Source organism: Spermophilus citellus (assembly GCF_964194105.1).
Source record: "Spermophilus citellus genome assembly, chromosome: 4".
NCBI lineage: Eukaryota > Metazoa > Chordata > Mammalia > Rodentia > Sciuridae > Spermophilus > Spermophilus citellus.
This window is the reverse complement of record NC_138185.1, coordinates 199,880,591-199,903,376: the sequence shown is the minus strand read 5'-3', so window position 1 is coordinate 199,903,376 and position 22,786 is coordinate 199,880,591. Positions and strand designations below refer to the sequence as shown.

General features: G+C 41.2%; 2 protein-coding genes across 7 annotated transcripts in view; one reads left to right on the top strand and one right to left on the bottom strand.

The window, feature by feature from the left end:
- Positions 1 to 12,318, top strand: part of MLH3 (mutL homolog 3) — a 40,366-nt gene extending 28,048 nt beyond the window's left edge. For all 3 annotated transcript variants that reach the window (XM_081292562.1, XM_081292561.1, XM_081292563.1), the window contains 2 exons: positions 6,068 to 6,219; positions 7,771 to 12,318. In XM_081292562.1, coding sequence (XP_081148688.1) covers positions 6,068 to 6,219; positions 7,771 to 7,890 — 272 coding nt within the window. In that variant the 3' untranslated portion in view covers positions 7,891 to 12,318. The remainder of the gene's footprint in view (positions 1 to 6,067; positions 6,220 to 7,770) is intronic.
- A 958-nt stretch (positions 12,319 to 13,276) lies between these two features.
- On the bottom strand, positions 13,277 to 22,157 carry EIF2B2 (eukaryotic translation initiation factor 2B subunit beta). Of its 4 annotated transcripts, none has more exons than XM_081292566.1 (8): positions 21,929 to 22,157; positions 21,708 to 21,828; positions 21,410 to 21,558; positions 20,385 to 20,548; positions 19,697 to 19,792; positions 18,970 to 19,107; positions 17,933 to 17,999; positions 13,277 to 13,961 (listed from the first exon to the last, which is right to left on the bottom strand). In XM_081292566.1, the coding sequence occupies exons 1-8, from the start codon at positions 22,089 to 22,091 to the stop codon at positions 13,798 to 13,800; spliced, it is 1,062 nt and encodes a 353-aa protein (XP_081148692.1). In that variant the 5' UTR covers positions 22,092 to 22,157; the 3' UTR covers positions 13,277 to 13,797. The 4 variants fall into 4 exon arrangements, with proteins under 4 accessions (XP_081148692.1, XP_081148695.1, XP_081148694.1 ...); XM_081292569.1 differs by having other exon boundaries at positions 20,493 to 20,548; XM_081292568.1 differs by lacking the exon at positions 13,277 to 13,961 and adding an exon at positions 16,475 to 16,767 and having other exon boundaries at positions 21,929 to 22,156.
- Between the last annotated feature and the right edge of the window lie 629 nt (positions 22,158 to 22,786).

Genomic DNA, 22,786 nt, shown 5'->3' with positions numbered 1-22,786 from the left:
CTGAGTTTTGAATGAGCAGAGGGTGATGGATCCCGTTCATCTCCTGGAAGGGGGAGTTTACCACAGGGAGAGGAAGCAGGCTGTGCAAAGAACACCAAGAAATTGGGTTGGTAAGAGAGAGCAGAAGCCTAGGACACAGCAACCCCTTTAGACTTGATACAGAAAGCATTAGAGGCACATTAGAGGGTTCTTCAGTCAAAGATAATGAAATGTGGAATGGTATTGGAGATACTTTAGGGATCATGACAGCTACACATTGAAGTCTCCAATCCACTGACCCTTTTATCCCTGTCCATCAGTCTTCTCTCTTCACCTCCTGTGATCCATCATTAATCTACCTCCTATAAATATCCTCCAGTCTTTTGCTCCTTTATCTTATCCTTATTCCTCATAGCTACTCGATAATCAAATATCATTATTGCTATCTTCAAAATGTAACCTAAATCTGTCTCATTTGATCTGACTTCACTGTCCACCCTTCACTCCCTCATTATTGCCCCTATTTGGGGTGGTGTGTACAGGGGACTGAACCCAGAGGCACTCTACCACTGAGCTACTTCCCCAGCCATTTTTGAGACAGGATTTTGCTAAGTTGCCCAGGCTGGCCTTGAACTTGTCGTCCTCCCTTGTCTCTAGGATCACAGGCATATACCACTTTTCTTTTTTTTTTTTTTTTGTCTGGGATTACAAGTGTGCCTGACAAGATTTTGCATTTTAAAACTGGTGATGTGCACCCTATTACAGATGTAAATTTTTTTTTCCACTTTTTTTAATTCGTTCTTTTTTTTTTATTGGTTCACAACATTACAAAGCTCTTGACATATCATATTTCATACATTAGATTGAAGTGGGTTATGAACCCCCAATTTTACCCCAAATGCAGATTGCAGAATCACGTCGGTTACACATCCACAATTTTACATAATGCCCTATTAGTAATTGTTGTATTCTGCTACCTTTCCTATCCCCTACTATCCCCCCTCCCCTCCCTTCCCATCTTCTTTCTCTACCCCATCTACTGTAATTCATTTCTCTCCTTGTTTATTTTCCCATTCCCCTCACAACCTCTTATATGTAATTTTGTATAGCAATGAGGGTCTCCATTTCCATGCAATTTCCCTTTTCTCTCCCCTTCCCTCCCATCTCATGTCTCTGTTTAATGTTAATCTTTTCTTCCTGCTCTTCCTCCCTGCTCTGTTCATAGTTGCTCTCATTATATAAAAGAAGACATTTGGTATTTGTTTTTTAGGGATTGGCTAGCTTCACTAAGCATAATCTGCTCTAGTGCCATCCATTTCCCTGCAAATTCTATGATTTTGTCATTTTTTATTGCTGCATAGTACTCCATTGTGTATAGATGCCACATTTTTTTTATCCATTCATCTATTGAAGGGCATCTGGGTTGGTTCCACAGTCTAGCTACTGTGAATTGTGCTGCTATGAACATCGATGTGGCAGTATCCCTGTAGCATGCTCTTTTAAGGTCTTCAGGGAATAGTCCGAGAAGGGCAATAGCAGGGTCAAATGGTGGTTCCATTCCCATCTTTCCCAGGAATCTCCAAACTGCTTTCCAAATTGGCCGCACCAATTTGCAGTCCCACCAAAATTATTGGTATTAATTCTTCTTTAAAGGTTTTGTAAAACTCCGCTGTATACCCATCCGGTCCTGGGCTTTTCTTGGTTGGTAGTCTTTTGATGGCTTCTTTAATTTCATCCATTGATATTGGTCTGTTCAAATTGTGTGTATCCTCCTGACTCAGTCTGGGCAAATCATATGACTTAAGAAATTTATCGATGTCTTCACTATCTTCTATTTTATTGGAATATAGGTTTTCAAAATAATTTCTAATTGTCTTCTGTATTTCTGTAGCATCTGTTGTGATATTGCCTTTTTCATCCCGTATGTTAGTAATTTGAGTTCTCTCTCTTCTTCTCTTCGTTAGCATGGCTAAAGGTCTGTTGATCTTATTTATTTTTTCGAAGAACCAACTTTTAGTTTTGTTAATTTTTTCAGTAGTTTCTTTTGTTTCAATTTCATTGATTTCCGCTCTGATTTTAATTATTTCTTACCTTCTGCTACATTTGCTGTTGTTTTGCTCTTCCTTTTCTAGGGCTTTGAGATGAAGTGTGAGCTCATTTATTTGTTGGTTTTTTCTTTTTTTGAGGAATGACCACCAGGCAATGAATTTTCCTCTTAAAACTGCTTTCATTGTGTCCCATAGATTCCGATATGTTGTGTCTGTATTTTCATTTATCTCTAAGAATTTTTTGATTTCCTCCTTTATGTCTTCTGTAACCCATTGATCATTCAGTAACATATTGTTCATTTTCCATGTGATGTAGGATATTTCCTTCCTTCTTTTATCATTGATTTCCAGTTTCATTCCATTATGATCAGATAAAATGCAAGGTATTATCTCCACCCCTTTATATTTACTGAGGGTTGCCCTATGGCATAAAATATGGTCTGTTTTTGAGAAGGATCCATGTGCTGCTGAGAAAAAAGTATATCCATTTGATGATGGTTGATATATTCTATATATGTCAGTTAAGTCTAGGTTATTGATTGTGATATTGAGTTCTATAGTTTCTTTATTCAACTTTTGTTTGGAGGATCTGTCCAATGGTGAGAGAGGTGTGTTGAAGTCACCCATAATTATTGTGTTGTGGTCTATTTGATTCTTGAACTTGAGGAGAATTTGTTTTATGAATGTCGCAGCACCATTATTTGGTGCATAAATATTGATAATTGTTATGTCTTGTTGGTGAATGGTTCCTTTTAACAGTATATAATGTCCTTCTTTATCCCTTTTGATTAACTTAGTCTTGAAGTCGATTTTATTCAATATGAGGATGGCCACCCCTGCTTGCTTACGAGGACCGTGTGCATGGTATATTTTTTCCCATCCTTTCACCTTCAGCCTGTGTATGTCTTTTCCAATCAGATGTGTCTCCTGGAGGCAGCATATTGTTGGATTTGTTTTTTTTAATCCATGATACCAGCCTATGTCGCTTTATTGGAGAATTTAAGCCATTAACATTCAGAGTTACTATTGATATATGGTTTGTACTTCCATCCATGTTTGATTATTTATCCTTTTTTTAAAAAATTTAGTTTGTTTCTCCATGATTATCTTTCCCCTCGCCCTCTGTCTTTACCGAGGCACTTCCTACTGATGGTTTTGGTTATTATTTTTCATTTCTTCCTCGTGTAGTGTTTTGCTCAAAATGCTTTGCAATGCTGGTTTTCTGGCTGCAAATTCTTTTAACTTTTGTTTATCATGAAAGATTTTTATTTCGTTGTCATACCTGAAGCTTAATTTTGCTGGATACAGAATTCTTGGTTGGCATCCATTGTCTTTCAGTGTTTGAAATACATTGTTCCATGACCTTCTTGCTTTCAGTGTCTGTGATGAAAAATCCGTTGTTAACCTTATTGGTTTACCCCTGAATGTAATCTGTCTCCTTTCTCTTGTAACTTTTAATATTTTCTCTTTGTTCTGTATATTGGATATCTTCATAACAATGTGTCTTGGCGTTGGTCTACTGTGATTTTGTGTGCTCGGTGTCCTGTATGCATCTTCAATTTGTATATCTGTTTCCTTTTTAATTTCTGGAAAGTTTTCTGTAATTATTTCATTCAGCAGGTTACTCATTCCCTTGGTTTGAATCTCTGTACCTTCTTCTATCCCGATGACTCGTAAGTTTGGTTTTTTTATGTTATCCCATAACTCTTGGATGTTTTTCTCGTGATTTTTTACCAGCCTTTCTGAGTTGGCTAGACTCTTTTCAAGATGATATATTTTGTCTTCATTATCTGACGTTCTGGCTTCTACTTGCTCCACTCTGTTAGTGATACTCTCAATTGAGTTTTTAATTTGGTTTATCGTTTCCTTCATTTCTAGAATTATTGTTTGATTATTTTTTATAATCTCTATCTCCTGATAGAGATGCTTAACTTCTTCTTTTATCTGTTTATGTAATTCATTCTCAATGTGTTCTTTTGCTGCTTGAATTTGCTGTCTTGTATCCTCTTTAAGGTTCCATTCCATCTGTCTAAGGTGTTCCTTGAGTTCTTTATATGACCATTTTTCTGATGACTTTAGGTCCTCCTTAATATTTAGGCTGTCCTGCATTGTTTGTACTACTTTTCTTCCTTGCTTTTTGAAGCTGCTCATGTTACTTCTTGTTCTGTTTGACTGATGAGTTACTGTTTACTCCTATAAATTTATTAGATGCTTGGGAGGAAAGGTATTAGAAGGGAAGGGAAGAAGTCACTAAAGAGAATGAGAGTAATCAGGTAGAATTCAAGGAAGGGGGGATAAGATAATTGAAAAGAAATGAAAAGACAAAAGAAGAAAAAAAATAGGAAATAAAAAAAGAAAAAAAAAATTTTTTAAATAATTTAAAAAAATTAAAATTAGAAGGAAAAAAATTTAAAAAATTATTTAAAAAATTTTAAAAAAACAACAAGAAAGAAAAATAAAAATGAAAGAAAAACCCAAATCAAAAAAAAAAAAAAGAGAGAAAAGAAAAAAAGAAAAAAAAACTAATAAATGCAGTCTTAGAGTTTGATTAACTTCTCTTCCAGTAGGTGGCGCTGTGCCCACCAGGCCAAGTTTCTCCTGTCAATACGCGGGGAACCAATCACTGTCCAGCAGCTCCTCCCAGACTGGGCCAGTCTCCAATCCTGAGTGCCTAGTGCCTCCTCTTGTGTCTAGTCACTTCCCACTTTTCCTCTAGCCAGGCCCCTCTCACGGGTGCCGCTCACCACAATACTGGCTACACGCCAGGTCTGCTGCTCCTGGGAGCCCTGTTTTCATGAACGACTGGGCACACTCTTCCAGTTTGCCATTCCCTCAGACCCTAAGTTTGTAGAGCTTGGGGCTGAGAATCCTCAGCGAATTTTATTTGCCCTCCGGTAGCCACGCCTCTGGTAGCTGGTGCAAGAGACCTCAGCTGTCAGCACTGGTGGGAGCGGTAGTTCCGCGCCGCGGGTCCCGCGCCACCTCTGATTCCCTCGGTCTGGCTATCGTCTGGCTATCGTGCTCACGGGAGAGCTGGGAGGGGCCCTTAAGGTTTCCCTGATGTGTGGAGAGGGAAGACTAGGGAATTACACACCTGTAGCCGCAGGTTTCGATGAAGTTATCTCTTCCACCGCAGTCTGATGACGTCAGTTCTCTGCCATGGTGGTATCTCTTGCAAATGGCGACAGTTCGTTTCCCTTTGCTGGGCGACCAATGCAATGGGTGGGTCCTTACTGTCTCTCCCAAGCCCCGTTTCAAACCTGTGGCCACTACCTATGAAGGCTCGGTAGGCATTTACCTCCGTAGGATGAGAAGGGCTGACCAGTTTCAGCAGGATGAAATTTTGGGGTAAGGGCGGGGCACCAGGGATTGAACTCCTGGGCACTGGACCACTGAGCCACATCCCCAGCCCTATTTTGTATTTTATTTAGAGACAGGGTCTCATTGAGTTGCTAAGCACCTCACCGTTGCTGAGGCTGGCTTTGAACTCTCAATCCTCCTATTTTAGCCTCCCAAGCCACTGGGATTACAGGCATGTACCACCGCACCCAGCTTAATAAATATTTTTGACATTGAATTAATATAGGAACAAATGGTGGGTTCTAATAATATGAGGGTTTATATTAGGAAGATTATTACAGAAATTAGAAAAAAGGAACAAATAAAACTGGGCATTGAAAGAAAACAGTCGGAGATGGCTGTTGGATAACCCTTGCACACAAGGTAACTTCAACTCCACAAACTCATAAGTAGGCAAAAATACTTCTTTTAGAAAAACCCTGAAAACAAAATCCTAACAAGGTAAGAAATGCCTCCTATAGGAATTAGACAAACACTCCATAAGGAAAAGCTGACGGACAGGTCAGTCAGTCCTGAAGCTGTAAAGTTTCATCCCTGGCGGTTAGTGCCTATTCCAAGCAGTATGAAAGCCACATTAAAGAAGTCTAGGAAATGTTACTTTTTACAGATATTTGGCTCTGACCCAGGGTCAACATTGGTTTCCATGTACACTGTAACCTTCTGGTTTCTTTTTTGTTTAGGGGCCATCAAATTTAATGACAGTCTGAGCCTAGAAGAGAGCTATCGGCTTATTGAAGCTCTGTCATGGTGCCAGCTGCCATTCCAGTGTGCTCACGGGAGACCTTCTATGCTGCCACTAGCTGACCTAGACCACTTGGAGCAGGAGAAACAGGTACACTAATGATTAGGAGGAGCAGGAAGGAGAGTTTGTCTTTATTTTCCAGGTCCTGCTATCCAAGTGCAGTCAGTTTTAATCCTTTCCAAAATGTGAGAGCTTGGAAAAACAAGCATTGGAGGTTTCATTTAAAGCCTTGCTCATTTCATCTTCCAGCTCAAATTCAAAATGGAACTTAGACTAAACTGTTAGATTATCTACATGATGGCTTTGTATTTTTAAGCTTAACTTCTATATAGATTTGTGTATCTTGAAATATGTTACCTAATGGCTCTGGGTTTGATAAGATGCAGAGGTTCTTCTTGGAGGTAGAGAAGGTTGGTAGAAATACAGAAAGTTCACTATTGGTAGAATATAGCCGCAACATCCAGTTTCTTGATAGTATGTGCTATAAATGGTGACCTGTGACTATGGCTAGCCACTTCCAATGATGTCTTTTTTTTTTAATTTTTTTTTAGATGTATAGACCTTTATTTTATTCATTTACTTATATGTGGTGCTGGGAATCAAACCCAGTGCCTCACACATGCTAGGCAAGCGTTCTACCACTGAGCCACAGCCTCAGTCCCAGCCCCTCCAATGATGTCTTGAGTTGTGGCTGAGGATCATTATCAGGCTGGGAATGAGGCTTTAAGAGATCTCTACATTGCTGTGACCCTGGCTACCTAGCAGCCATGGAAAATGATGTGGATAATGCAATCAAGACACAGAGTGGCAAAAATTAAGAACATTTTCTATCCCTATTATAATCTTCTTCCCCAGCGCTGGGGATTGAATTCAGGGGAACTGAGCTATATTCCCAGCCCTGTTTTTTAAATTATTGTTTTTATTTTGGACAGAGTCTCAATAAGTTGCCAAAGCTGTCCTGAAACTTATGATCCTCCTGCCTCAGCCCCTGGGATTACAGTTGTGCATCAGGGCACTTAGCTCTATTCTTGTTATAATCTTTTTTTAAATTATTTTTTTAGTTGTTGATGGACACAATACCTTGCTTTGTTTATTTATTTTTATGTGGTGCTGAGGATCAAACCAAGTGCCTTATATGTGCAAGGCAAGTGCTCTACTGCTGAGCCACAACCACAGCCCCACTTATTTATTTATTTATTTTGGTGCAGAGGATCGAACCCAGGACCTTGTGCATGCAAGGCAAGCATTCTACCAACTGAGCTCTATATCCCCAGCCTCTTATTATAATCTTAAATGAAAAATAGAACATGAGCAAATAGTTATGTCCATGTTGCTGCTTTCCAAAATCTTTTGTTTATTTTTCCTGCTAAAGGTTATAAAGGCTCTTCTTTTTTCCTGACTCAGCCAGTTGATTTTACTCTTTGTTTCATTTAATAAAGAAAAATGAAAAAAAGTTTTGTCCCCATTGGTGAAGAGATAAGAATCTAGATTTAAAGTTTGCAGTCCCAATATCCTATGGAATTCTATAATCTTTGTCCGGAAACTAAAGTTCTAAACAGATTTGAAGAACTGTAATTTTCAAATACTTTCATGCTACCAGACTTTTCATATTGCTAATTGGAATTATTCTTTGTTCCACAGGTTAAACCCAATCTTGCTAATCTTCGGAAAAGGGCTGAGGCGTGGCGTCTCTTTGGAAAAGCAAAAGGCTGTGATGCAAGGCAAAGCCTGCAGTCTGTGTCTTCTTGTGAGCCCCCTTGAGAATGGACCTTTGGATCCATGAGGAACCCAAGGGCTTAAAGGATGCTAACTGCCTCTGAGCAGAGAGCATGAGCCGTAGTTAGCAGTGCAGCCGTGGCTGAGTCCCCCTGGTGCCTGGAGAGGACCCTCACATCAGTCCTATGGTGCAGGTGGGCCCTCTGGCTGAAGAGTCAGATGGAATCAAGCCTAAAAACAGTTCATTGATTTGCATCCAGGCACAATACTGTTTGTAACTTACTTAAGTGATGAAATTTAATGATTAATTATTTGACTGGTGAGTTAGCTTGTGTTTGAGAGGTATGGTTTTTCTTTTTGTGTAATTTATTTTCAGTCTCCAAATATGCATTTATGAAATTGAGCTGATGCTAAACCCCTACAGCTAGCCCTACTCGGCCTTCCTCCACTGCCCCCTGGTTTCTCCGTTAGTCCCTCCTTTCCTTCAGTCTTCACTTCCCTTCGCTGCTTTTTAATATTCTAAATCAGAGATTTACAGTTTCTCTACTCTCAGTAAATCCCTTCCTGAAGTCATCCATCAGAACTATAGTCAAGGGCCGGGGATGTAGCTCAGGGGAAGGTGCTTGCTTAGCATGTGTAAGGCCCTGGTTTCAATCCCTAGTATGGCAAAACAGGCAAAAAAAAAAAAATGGAGCTTTTAATAAAATTATTTTATGGATTAAAAAACTATTAATAAAGAGAAACATGGACAAAGAATAGAGAAAAATTTGAAGTTCTGTTCCTGGTTTTTTTTTAGTTTTTTTATTGCATTTTGAAAACTCAGAGAATGTTCATATTCTAAACCAGTAACATGGTAAAAATGCTATGAGCTTGGTTTTTAAAATATAATTTTTCTGTGCTTCATAAAGTGTTTCTTTATGTGAAAGCAATTGTTATATCAAATGCAGCATGTATTCTTTCAATCTTACATGACATAGCCCACACTTTTTTTCCTCAGGAGACAAGGGTTCTTTTGATCCCTTTTAAATTGTGTCTTGGTTTTATTATTATGCCTACCCAATGGCCTTATGATTTCACTTGGGACTAAGACTAATCTTTCTACAAATGCTTGTTATTCCACTCTTAAATTTGTATTTCCTCCACCCTTTCAGGTGACTTGATTTGTGGTTAATAGGACTCAACTAGTAAAAAAGCAAAAAAACTAGCTGGTTAGAGTTTATTGCATCTGGGACACTGTACAATTAGTAAGATGTTGCAACAAGGATTTTCCCTTCAGTATTTCCTGAGCAGCCTGCTCAAATTGACCTATATCAATGAAATAATTTTTCTCATTTTTTAATGCAGTAAACAAATGTGTGTTCATGGAAGAAAGTTTATTTTGCCAACAACACTAGGGTGAATCCTGGTAATGAAAGTATTGCCTTCATTGGCTTGGGCCTCAAGCAGGTGCAAGGAAGCTTTTATTCATTTTCAAGGGGATCCTTATAGAGTTATATAAATGGAAACCCTGAAGAATGGGCACCACTGTCTACAAATGGCCTTCATTGTACTGTAAAAGAGGGGGTTTCATAAAATTGGAACTATGACCTTAGAAAGGAGGGTATTTCGGAGGACTTGCAAGGCTGTAGGTCCAGAGGGGAGACATGGCCTTGAGCTTCAACCTCACTTACCAGAACGGTGTGAAGGCCACCTGTCCCAAGAATTTGAAAAATCTTTTTAGGTCAAAGCAATTTGTGAGATTGAAAAACTGTTACCTCTTATTATATTGTTGGGGGGGTGGGTACCGGGGATTAAACTCAGAGGCAGTCACCCACTGAGCCACATTCCCTATTTTGTATTTTATTTAGAGACAGGGTCTCACTGAGTTGTTTAGCGCCTCGCTTTTGCTGAGGCTGGCTTTGAACCTGGAATCCTCCTGTCTCGGCCCGCCAAGCCACTAGGATTACAGATGTGCCCCACTGTGCCCAGCAATTACCTCTAATTAAGATTATGAGGGAGGCATTCAGAAGGTTTTGCTGTATGTTTCTTAATAGTAGCAGAGGATTAGAAAAAGTTCTCTATAAATTATGTAACTAGTCTTCCTGGCTAGCCTGACTCGAGCAATATAAGAGATACCCTATTTTAATTTATAAACTCAGTAGCATGCATCAGCATAAAAATAGCCTATTAACTAAAAATATCTAACTATTTATTTCATATTAGGATTAGAAACCAGGGCCTCATACCTGTAGGCAAAACTCTACTACCAATTCACATCCTCAGCCCTTTTTATTTGTTAAAACAGGGTCTCAGTAAGTTACTCCGGCTGACCTTGAACTTAGGATCATCCTGCCTGGGATTTTAGGGCACCACCATTCCAATAAATTATTTTTATTGCCTGTTGGGTTTTATTTTTTTCTATTTTGTTTTAACTCAAATGCCAAAGGGACAGAGATGCATTAAATTTTCTAACACATGATAGTAACTATGGTACTTAAGGTTTATAAAATAACTTTTCATATACTTAATCTCATTTGAATTTATTGATAACCTTTGAGATAAGGTGGTATTATTCTTTCCATTTTACAGAGGGGGATTTGTCTAAGATCACACAGCTAGTAAATGAGAAAGCCAAAAGAGGCATCCCAGTTTTCTGACCTTAGTAACAATAAGAACAATAGTTAGCATTTACTGGGACTTGCATACTTAGTGCTTTGTATACACTACTTTTTTCTTTTCTTTTTTTGTGTATGTAGTGCTGGGAATTGAACCCAGGGCCCCAGGCACACTATGTGTGCTACTAATGAGCTACACCCCCAGCCTTGCATACACTATTTCTAATGCTTACCACAGTCCTCTTGAAGACTATTCTCCCATCTTTATAGCAAAATTCGGAGGCTCAAAGACATTGACCAGTTTGCTAAGGACTTAGCTAAGTAAAAAAGCCAAAGTGCAGACCCAGGCCTGTGTGACTTCAAATTACAAACTCCTACCCATTATTACCCCATGGTGTCCCCATGCAATGCATTTTTAATTTATTAAAAATAAATTAGTGGCTGGGGTTATGGCTCAGCATTAGAGCGCTCGCCTCGCACCTGCAAGGCCCTGGGTTCAATCCTCAGCACCACAAGTAAATAAATAAAATAATTTGTTAAAAAAAAAAAAAAGAATTCATTAGGTCTGGGGTTGTAGCTCATTGGTAGAGCACTTGCCTAGCACATGTGAGGCACTGGATTCAATCCTTAACACCACATAAAAATAGGTAAATAAAATAAAGGTATTGTGTCCATCTACAACTAAAAATTAAAAAAAAAGAATTCATTAATTTGTTGACTTAGTGGTTTGACTTTAGATTATATTCTGGTTGGTAGAAGCATTAGTAACTTCAGAGTAAAACTTGAGAGGAGAGGTGTGAAATGTGGCCATTATTGAAAGTTCCTTTTTCGGTAATGTTCATTAAAATTTATTGAGAAATAAAGGTGCATTTGGCTGTCTCTGCCTTCAAGAGTCTTAGCTTTAGTCAGAGAGATAGAAGGAAACTCAGGATGGAATATGGTGACTTCCTCCAGATTTAGGTATCACAGCTAGCTCTTTGTTATTGGGACAGAAGACTGTAGCTGGCTGCAGGAGCTAGTATCAGAACCCTTTAAAGGAGGCTAGAATGTGGAGAATGGGAGGGATCAGGCAAGGACAGAACTGAGCTCAGGTCTGGAGCTCAAGGAACAGCAAGAGTGGAGAGGCTCTAGCAAGTGGGCATCACTTGACAAAACCAAGGCAAACAAAAAGGGCAGAGCCGGAGGGAGCCCAAGGTCAAGTTCTAGAGATATATGCCAGTTGAGGAAGCCAAACCAAGGAGAGCAGATGTGGTTGGGCATCCCCTAGAGAGCCCAGAACAGTGCAACAAAACTTCCAGTGCTGGCCATGCTCAACTCACTGAATAGAGGAAGAGCAGTTTCTGGCACAAAGAACCATATTCTCACTGCCTGCTTTCCACCTGAAGTGCCACCCATCTGATCAAACACTTAACCAATGCAGGCTCACAGAGAGAACTCATGGGCATGTTTGCCACCATATTTCATGCCTATTTTCACCCTTTTTGGCAGATTTGCTCATCAATAGTGAGATAGCAAAGAGGTGGAGCTAGAGAAGAAAAGAAGGAAGTCTGAGAAAATCAAATACACATAATCTGCACCTTACCCTTCTTTCCTTCTACCCCTCTTTTTATTCATTGGTTCATCATTTAGCAAACAAGTAGTAAGTCATTTCAAAGTGTATTGCTTCAGAAGTCATAGGGCATTTAAAGAAGAGGTTACAAGGAGCTGCAATTGTAGCTCAGTGGTAAGAGTGCTTGCCTAGCATGTGTGAGGCACTGGGTTCGATTCTCAGCACCACATACAAATAAATGAACAAAATAAAGGTCCATCAATGTCTAAAAAATATTAAATGGAGAAAAAAAAGAGGTTATGATTTAGGGTTTTTCTAACCTTTTTTTTAAAGAGAGATATAATTTTTAATATTTATTTTTTAGTTTCCGGCGGACACAACATCTTTGTGGTGCTGAGGATTGAACCCGGGCTGCACGCATGCCAGGCGAGCGCGCTACCACCTGAGCCACATCCCCAGCCCTTTTCTAACCTTCTTGATCCCATGCCCATTTGTTACAGTGTACTCAGTTTCATCCAGAGACCTCTCCTGAAGTTCAGGTGACCTAATCATCGATGTGGGATCTAAGTGTCTTACCTGTGAACAAACTGAGCCAGTGAGCTAGTGTGACTTGAGCAGCAATCTGAAGAAAGGAGACTTGGCCACCTTGCCTGACCTTGGCCTTGCAACATGCTGTTTACTACAAAGACAAGAAATGGCCAGTGATGCCCCTCCATCTCCTGCCCCCCAAAAGCAATTTGGAGTTAGCTCTGATGTTCGGAAGATTGTTTTATTGCAGTAGCTTTCTTTAAATTGTAGAATAATATATATAAATTAGGAATTGTAGGAATCAAGTTTTTGTGTTTTCACCACTGAGTAGCTTCTTTCTTCTGTAGGCAGGTCTTAATTCTAAATGTAACATGCCTGGGGTGGTGGGGAGGGGGACGTGTCACCACCTAAAGGATCCTTCTCTTTAGCACAGTATTTAATAGCAACATCATATGGTTGCCATTTGAAGTGCAGCGAGGTTCAAAGGCTACCTTCCATTGTGTGAGTGATGTGCAGAGACTGAACACTCAGACTCTTTACTAAATGCTTAGCCATTGCACAATATCCTGGAACAGCAATTTGGCAAATGAAAGAATAAGGGCTGGGGATGTAGCTCAATGATAGAGTACTTGCCTACCATGTGGAAGGCCCTGTGTTCAAATCCTGAGTACCACACACACAAAAAAAAGAGAGAAATAGGTCAGATAAAAAACACTTCCAAATATCATATATATATATATATATATATATATATATATATATATATTTTTTTTTTTTTTTTTTTTTTTTTTTTTTTTGTCAGGGAGGTGTAGATCTATAGAGGGAGTTTTTGCAAAGACCAGGTAGACAGTATGTGACCTTTACAATAATGGTCTTATACTATATGTGCTAAGCAGTTCCGATGTACTTTCTGAGTTCCACATTTATAGTGTTGCAGAGCCACTTAACAGTGATGACCCATGTGACCAGTGGCTTTCATTAACCCAAAGACTGTCACAATGGATTGCTCTGAGAAATGATTTTGAAGCACATTTCTGAAATGTACAATCCTATGGGTCCCGGCAATCTTTCTTTGAGGTATCACTTTACACTTAAGTTTTTCTTGGTAGAGTATTTTTCAAAGACTTCTCTTCTGAGGCTAAATTAGGAATTTCTATTCCTTATTCGAGTTCCAAGAACTGTGCCTTTCCTGCCCTCCGCCCAACTTGGAAGATAGAAACCGTGGGAAAGAGCGTCTTTACAAACTGCATTTAGTTATCTAACTTGGTTTATTTAGCATATTCAGGAAGACTTTTGCATCCATGGAACCCTATTTGTGTTCATTCTCTTCAAGGGTTTTTTTTCCCTGGGTTCTGCAGGATTGGGAGGAGGGCCAGGCCCAAGCTCTAGGTAGAGTTGATGTGGAAGGTTCAGATCGATTTTTCTCTTTCCAACATTTTCACCTCCTCAAATAGAAAAAGGGAGAAAGGGAAATAAGGAAACAAAGCGTTGTGGAAATTTATGTAATTGAGAGCATAAAGATCTGGAAGAATATGCATTCCTGCAGTTCTGTGCTAGGCACTGAAGAGTTGGCCCAATGAGATGGCTTCTAACCTTCATCCATCTCAGTCATGCCTGGGAAGGATGTTAGTGCTAATTTTAGACACTGAGACTAAGATGCACAAAGAACAAGTATCATAAAGCATTTTTGGAGCCAGGAACAGATTTAAATTCCTTGACTCATTGCTGCTCTTCCTCCAAACCACACAATTGTACCCAAGTGAATTGCCTTAGAATTGGTGCCTTCAGAGGAGACAATTGCTCATAATTGGTAGCCATAAGCCACTTCACTGAGAAAGCGTGGGGTCTTAGATGCTTGAAAGAATAATTGACAGAGGCTTGAGTGAGTCAAGCACTTCTGAGTCACACAACTTTGGTCTTGTTTTTCCCTGTCAGGAAGATGAAACCCAAGGCAGAGCCTGTCTACCAGACCAGAAGCCTTTCCCTCATAACCTACTTCCAACCAGTGTTGACCCAAGTGTGGTTATCAAACCACCTTTCCAGATTTCTTAGGGGCGGGTTCCTAGGCTCCCTCCCTCCACCCAATCACTGCCACAAGAGGTAGTCCTATTTCAGAATGACTAGTTCCTAAAGATGGCAGATCATCTGGATCACTCAGAGTGATGTCTTAGTTTAAAACTATAAATCATATAATTTTCTTTTGTTTTAATGGAAGAAGGGTCATATTATGCATTTTGTCCTACAGCTTGGTTCCTTCCACCCCAGCTTGTTTTTAACTTACAGAATATTAAAACAAACTTCCATACAAATCTATTCCCTTTTTTTCTTTTCTTTTTTTAGTGCTGGGGATTGAACCCAGGGCCTTGTGCTTGTGAGAAGCACTCTACCAACTGAGCTATATCCCAGCCCCTCTAGCCCATCTTTAAAGGGTAACAACTCATCTGCCCGCAGGGCCTAGACCAAGAGCACACACAAGCTAAGTTCAACAGGAAGTTTTCAATCCAGTGGAATCAGATGCTAATCCTGCCACTTAGGAATGTGGGTTAGGAGTTGCAAAATCTAAGTTTTCAAGAAAAGTACGAAATCTGAATTTCTTAAATGGGCAATCTCCAGATTGTTCAGTATTGGTAACTAATTAAAATTAAGTGCTAGGTGAACCATCCAAAATGCTTTCAGTGCTCTCAAGCCACCCTTTTGAAACCTCTATTGCTTGTATACATAATGTCCCACAGTGAAAATGTCATACTTATTTAACATTTCTTTTATTGTTGAACATTTAGCCATGACATTACAAATGTGACACTGAACATTCTTGTGGGAGGTGCCACGCCATGTGACCGGCATTTTCCTTCCCTGATTGGTTGAGGCTCTATCGGTCACTTCCCATGATCAGGACACACCAAAATGGCCCCAGATAGCAACCCGGATCTTGGAAGTTGTAAAATGTCGCAAAATGTGTCTTCATGCGTAGGCCTGCCTTCTTATAGCCCCAGGGGTCAAATTACCTTACCTGTCCTTGTAACCTGCCCCCCTTGACCTTTTTTGGATGGAAAAAAATGAGAGTCCCCCAATAAAAGCCCACTCCCAAACGTGCTAGCTCCCTCTCGCCAACCTCTTGTGATATTCCTTGCTCTCCCATTTGGGGGGCTTGAGGCCAAGGGCAGAGGAGCTGTCCCAGGGCTTGAATTAAAGGTAAATTGTGTGTCTGTGTTTTATTTGGTACCTTAGGAAATTCACTCAAGCAACCCTTAGTTGGCTGCCTGCGCTGGCCAGGGGCACATTCTTATCTTTGAGTGTTTGTACACACAATTCTAGAAGTGGAGGCTGCCTTTTAATTGTTCTAATTTACGGTCCTAGTAAAGGGACATTAAGAGGGTCCTTTTCTGGGAAGCTTTAAAGTAATTCCCAAGATTCCCCAAAGATCAGATGCAGTAGGTCTGATAGGGAGCAAAATGGTGTATTTTTTTAAGCTCCCTGGTGATTCTGATAATCAGCAATCTTGGAACCACTGACTAGATTACTGAGGAATTATTGGGGGCCAATTCCAGTGAATTATGAAAACTGTAAATACTTTCATTTGTACTTCTATGTTCAGACTTTCCCTTCTAACTACAGCCCTCTAAGATAACATGAAAATGGTTCTACTGCTACTATTTCAGTTCAGTCGGAGTTCAGGACAACAATCTTGGGAGCCTTCTAGTAGCTTTTATTGGCATAGCCTAGGAAAAGATGTGGGAGCCATTTCTGAGCAAAAATTTGTATCCCAGCAAGGTAGTCAGTGTTATGTTTAACACACCACTGAACCAGAAAGTTGAAGTCCCTGAAACAGACACAGCCAGGCACTAAGAGGCTCCAAAATCAATAGGCAAAGCCCTGCTGCTCTTTTAAGACCTAAAAGGCAAGAGCCAGTCCTGGATGTGTGGCTTGTTCTGGGATGACTAAAAAGGCAGAAACAGGATCAAGTTTTTAAGGTTTACTCTGTCCACTCCCCCACTGCTAGGAGGATGCATTGTAGCAGCAGCACCGAGTCTCCTCTCCACTGTGACTAAGCAGTTTCTGCTTAGAGTAAGTGGTGGTCATAAGACATGGTCATCAGGATGGTAGAGCTCACTCATCAGGCGATAGATGTACGATGGTGCATTCCCACCGATGTTGGAGATAAACAGGGTAATGAGCTCAGGGGGAACGTAGTCAAACACAGGGCAGTGAACGCTGACCTTCTCCAGAATGTCCCCTGAAAGACAATCACAACTGCTAAAGATAAAGCTGAGGCTCCTACTCTAAGAATTAAGTTGCATATGGAGCCTAGGCTCAATAATGCAGGCATGTAAATACCTAGGAAGGGAAGTTGTGGCAAAGTAAAAACTGGAAGACAGGATTCCAGACCATAATTCTCTGTGCTTAAAACTGTCCAATTCAAATTGGAGAGTTTGAATTAAAATTCAAACTCGAGATTGCAACCTTCAAAATCTGTTCTCTCCACCCCACCACATTATGATTTGTACTCTCCCGATGCTCACAAATTTCCAGCCATATGGCCATCTTTTTCCAGATGGGAAAGTATATTACCAATCTCAGGCTCCTGTACCAGTGCCTAGAAAATCCTTGCCCTGATCTTCACATGGCAGGTTCTATTCATTCAGTACCTGGTGGCAACGTGATCTCATGAAGACCCTTGCCCAATCTCGTTAGTACCTTAGCCACTTTCTAAGACATCCTTTTGTTTTCTTCCTAAAGTATCCCAGGACCTGACATTTCTTGTCTGTTGTTCACACAGAGTGAAAGCTCTGTGGAAACAGGGCCTTATAATTGTTATATCTGTTATATCTGCCTCATGATGGTGCTTAATACATATTTCTTAAAGAGTGGGTATTTAAATAAAGGGATGAAATTATTCAACTTCCAAAAATTAGGATACCACATATTGTGCTTTGTGCTTAGAGAGTGTTTTGGGCCAGCTTAACTGCTTAGGAGGCAGCAGGTTCATTGAGCAGAGAAAAAGACCCTGATATATCAGGGCATCCAGGCTATAGGTGAGTTTTACCAGTAGGAACATTCCAGAGCTTGCTCCTTTGGCAGTCAGTTCACCAAAATGACTCCCTACAGCAAATGAACACAGGTAAAGTTTCCTACGCAATTGTTGCCTGTATTTCAAATCATGTGCAAAGCCAAACCCAGTTAATGCTGAGTGCTCCAACCAACCATAGCCCCAAGAACTCAGCTAACACATACTAGTCTAAGAACAAATTAAAAGGACTAGCTCAGGTCCCTAAGCACTCTCAGCTGCTAAATATAAAGTCTTCACAAGAAGTATAATAAAAAAACACACCTTTCCAGTACTCAATCCTACTAACCACCCCAACAACAAAAAGACCAAACACACACACACACACACACACACTCCACTCTTCAGTACCTTCTGTGAAAGGCAGGACTTCTTCAGGAGCCACAAACTTGTGAAATGAATCTTCTTCATTGGGGAACTAGGAAGGAAAAAAAAAAAATTTAAAAGAGACCTAGCAATTCCACTCTTAATTTACCTAAGAGAAATGAAAATATATGCCCATACAGATGCTTAAAGTAGCATTATTTAAAAAGCCAAAAGGAACCATCTCAAATGCCCATCCACAAATGAATGGATAAATTCTGGTGTACCCAATGGAATCTTTCCTTAAAAAGGAAATTCTGACATGCGTTACAACATGGATGAATCTTGAAAACATTCTGCTAAGTGAAAGAAGTCAGAAACAAAATATCACATATTGTATGATTCCTTTAATATAAAAATATCCTAAATTGGCAAATCCATAGACAGAAAGCAGACTAGTGGTTAATAAAAGATGGAGAAAGAGGAGTAGGGAGCAATGACTTAATGGGTACAGGGTGTTTTTCTGGGATGACAAAAAGTTGTAAAGCTAGAGAATGGTAATTGCACAATGCTGTGAATGTACTAAATGCCACTAAATTGTACATTTTAAAATGGCTAATTGTATGCTATGTGAATTTTATCTCAATTAAAAAATACAGAGACATATAAATAGGTTGTTTTCAATGCAAATAGTTTTTATCACTGACAAAATGGCTCTTTACTTAGCAACTGCTTGTATTCAGGCCATAAAGACAGGCCTTTATGACAGTGAGGAATAGGACCAATTCTATGACCCTACTTTCAACCTGCTAGGCATTTTCAGAAATGATTGGGGCAATGGGGGGGTGGGGTGTTAACTGTATGCACAAGGCCTTTCCTTAGTCCATATTGTCCTGACATTATAATTTTGACTTCTAAAACTGGCAGGATATAACTATCAATTGTGCTTTCTGGATCAAGACTTCTGTGGCTCTTTCTATCCTCTACTGGGTCTAATCCATTGAGTAGAATGAGTAGGTTGAAAGCCAAGTTCAAGCCTACACTCTGGCTTCCTTCTTTCTGTTGCCTACAAGCTAGAGACATACCTGTGGGGAAAGCTTGAACATGGGTGCACAGACGATGAGTGGTGTGAAATGGTGCTTTGCTGCCAGTGCCAAAGTATGGGTTCCTGCCACAGCTCGCAGCGCACCATTAGCCAGGATGGTTTTTGTGCCAATGATCACCTTTGGGACAAGAAGAAAAATGTAAGCCATCTTGGGGGCCATTGGCCACCACAGGGTGAATGCTCAGGCCTCCATCTTGGCACCCTGAGAAAGCACAGACCAGCAGGTGGAAAGTGAGCCTAGGCTTAGTACTATAAAGTTCTGGCTTTCCCAAGGAAAGAATGAATGGAGCATGGAGCAGGAAACCGCAATGCCTTCTGCTCTCTGCCCTGTCTTTTCTGGAATCTATCTGCCATACCTCTCGAGAAGCCAGGAGTCTTCTTTATTTACCATCTACTATTGCCAAGTTCTTTTGAGCCTAGGGCAGGAACCCTGTAGCCAATCCCTAACAGCTGACACTCCTAGCTCGATTCTACTTCTATTTTTTCAATTCTTTAACCAAATTTAGATGCTACTCCAAGTGAAGAGCAGTGATGCAGATAAAAAGGAAAGAAAATCAGTTAATAGACTTAAAATGCCTAAGTATATACTTTCAAAGGGTTAACTAGAATCTTTTTTCTCTTACCATAAATATTAAGAGAAGGAAAAAATATCAGTATTTTAAAAATATAATCCTCATGAATTCAACAGTAACTTGAAAGATACCAACCTTGTTGACTCTTGACATAACAGCAAAAATAGCAGCATCAGTCATGACAGTAGTCTCAATACCTGCTTTGGACAAATTGACAGCCATTTCATGACCCTGCAATAGGAGGGAAAGGCTGATGCTGTGAGAGAAAGAAACAATGAAAAAGAGCTCTCAGATGTACCTGGACCTGCGGAATGCTGTGCTATAGGCATATCCAGCAGCCAGTTTCCAAAAGATAACTCCCTTTTCTGCCTATGATGGGTATTCTCTTATGAGCCGCAGGAAAGCTCAGGGAAAGCTAATAAATATATATTACTCCATAGCAGCACTAGAGTAGCCACAAAACTGGAAATACAACTTGCTTGCATAATGGAGCACAGCTGCCACAACAGCTCCTGGCTCATTCTTTTACAACATCCTGCATCCTTACATATTTATCTTTTTGAAACCTATTATTTACTTAAGGATTGGGTGAGATCAGTCCAAGCACCCATCATCCCCAAAGTAAATTACCCTCTTTTGATTCCTAAAAGAACCAGTTTATCTCTTCTTGGACCCAATAGTGTCACCCAACTTTCTTAAATTATAGATTGAAAATATTCACCAGATGAACAACTTGAAAATTCTGTTAATGTTTTACTTCCACCCATCCCTCTTTTATTCCCTCATTTTTCACTTTTCTTAGCAACTCTAACAGTCCCCCTACCTGGCAGAAAGGAGCACACTCTGCCACAATGACATGGAATTTCCTCTTTCGGGCAGCCTCTTTGAGGAAGGCCTCCACTGTTCTGGAGAAGCCAATGGTCATAATCACCTCATTGGAATGGATGTGCTCCAGAGCCTGGGCTGCAATGTTCTCCGTGGTGCCCTCTGCAAAACATTTTTTTGTAAGGAAAATATGAAACCACTATGCCACATCACAGATATGACAACAGTATGACAAGGATGTTTGCCCTTCACATAAACTGCCCACCTGGCAGAATCTAGTACCACAGGTTAATGGGCTTAAAATGAAATGTCACAATTTCTTAAAAGCTCCCCTCCTCTGGGATTTTCTACTTCCTAAGATCTTAGCCTGCATCCCTTTTCCAGCAGCATTCCTGCTCATCAACTCTCTCCCTGCCACAATGCTGGCTCTTACAATTGCTCTGAAGACAGTAAGCAATCTGGGGAACATGAAAGTGCTGACTGTGAGGTAAACAGCTCCTTCCTAAAAGAACTCTTTCTCCAAAAGGTGGCCACAACAACCTCTACCTGAGAGAGGGAAGCAAGAGAAAAATGGAGAAGGAATTTGGAAGCAGTAGTTTGGGCCACAGATAGAACCTAGTCTTTTTACCCTATGAGGAACTCTGTAATGAATATCTGTAGGTCTCTTGGATCACAGAGACAAGATATATATGTATGAAGAAAAAAATATATATAAGAGAAAGTTTAGTAAGGGAGGGTGTAGCAAGTGTGGTTTTAGGAACTTTATTTTCTTTGAAATGAAAATAAAGCCCTATCCTAATAGAGTCTTTGAGACAGAGGATTTGCAGCCTATAAAGGATTGGTCTGTCAGGAAAAGTAGGGAAGATTACTTTAGTCCTGCTGCCTATTCCACCCACTCCTAATCAAGGAACCAGAAGACGGGTCATCCTTCCCACCTCTGCTGATGAACGACTTCCAGGGGCTTGCTTCTGTTTTCTCATCCCTTGTGACCTGTTGGGACCACCCAGTGTTCAGACATCTTACCCAGCTCCACGAGCAGCTCATTAATCGCCTCAATTATGTTGGACTGAAGTTGGGGATAATGGACGCTGAAATCCTCGCTCAGGCCTCCGGATGTCAAGAGTTTGTGCAGGGACTCCTGCTGATCGCTCTCGTCACTGCTTCCGCGCAGTCTACGGGGGCAACAAGACCCAAATGGGGAGGAGGCATAGTCAAGTAAGCAACAGGTGCTGCTCAGCAACAGTAGTTGCTCTAAGTATTCAGAGAGCACATGCAAAAAGTGTCACTGCGTCCAACCCAGAGCCCAGGCGGTGAGCCTGACCTGCCATACTCCTCCCGGATGATCTTGAGCACTCTCCGCACCATGTTGCCCACGGTGGTCTCCGAGGGCTGCGCGGCCGTCATCCTCCGGCCCTCTCTGCGGATCAACTCCATCAGCTCCCCTACATCCCGAGAGAGAGGGTGTGGGACAGAGCAGCTACAATGCTGCCTGGGTAACTTAGCCCAGGGATCGGGGACGTGAACCAGGCAGGTCTGCCTCACCTGCGTTACTCCAGCGGTGGTCCGTGATGATCCGGCGCAGCAGCCCCAGGGTCTCCCGAGCCATGTGCTCCGAGCTGCGCTGCCCACCACCCCGCTTTAGGGTCTCCACAAAGCTCTCGATCCTCTCGGACAACTCCGAGCCCTTCGCCGCGGCTCCCGGCATCTTGGTGACAGGCGGAATCCACACCTGGAAGACCCAGGGTTGCACTTCCGGGGCGGGAAAGGTCAACTTCCGCTCCCAGAAGAAAACTTCGGTTTGAGAGACAGAAGGTACGCCCCTTTCATCTGCTTGGGCCAATCAGAGACACGGAGCTCTGGTAGTTCGCTTTCCACGGTGCGCCTCGGCCGGAAGTGGTTTTTCTGAGGGTTCTGAAACTGAGCTGGGGTGACCCGTCCCGCCTGAAGAGGCGGTGTGGCTGGGGAAGGCTACTCTGCTGCTATGGTAACGGCAAGCCTCTACGCTGGCTCTCAGCAACCCGAAGCCGCGCGGGAGAAGTCTCCGCCCTCCTTCCTGGCCCCGCAGCTCGATGACCGTCTGGTGTCCTGAATCAAACGCTGCAAGTGGGCGTCCAGGGCCTGCTGCTCCTTGGGAAGACGCCCCTTTATAGTGTTGATTATTGTATGGTACTGATTGCTCCCGTCTCCCTAATGGATTCAATCTCGCGAAGACCGGACCGTTATCTATTTTGCCTTTATATTCCCGCGGCTTGGCACGTCTGATGGAAGAGAGAGGAATAGGGGATGAAGAGAGAGCCCGTTTACAAGGATTTCATAATAGGAGCTAATACGGGAGCAAAGATGATGGCCTCCGATTTGGTAGACTTGCCGACCTACCCAGTATTAACAGCTACCATTTAC

Coding starts and splice junctions, on each gene's coding strand:
- EIF2B2 (XM_081292566.1), bottom strand. CDS start 22,091: ATGCCGGGAGCCGCGGCGAAGGGCTCGGAGTTGTCCGAGAGGATCGAG. Junction 21,559..21,707: donor ATCCGGGAGGAGTATGGCAG/GTCAGGCTCACC, acceptor TTGCCCCCGTAG/ACTGCGCGGAAGCAGTGACG. Junction 13,962..17,932: donor AGTCCTGCCTTTCACAGAAG/GTACTGAAGAGT, acceptor TTTCTATTTGAG/GAGGTGAAAATGTTGGAAAG.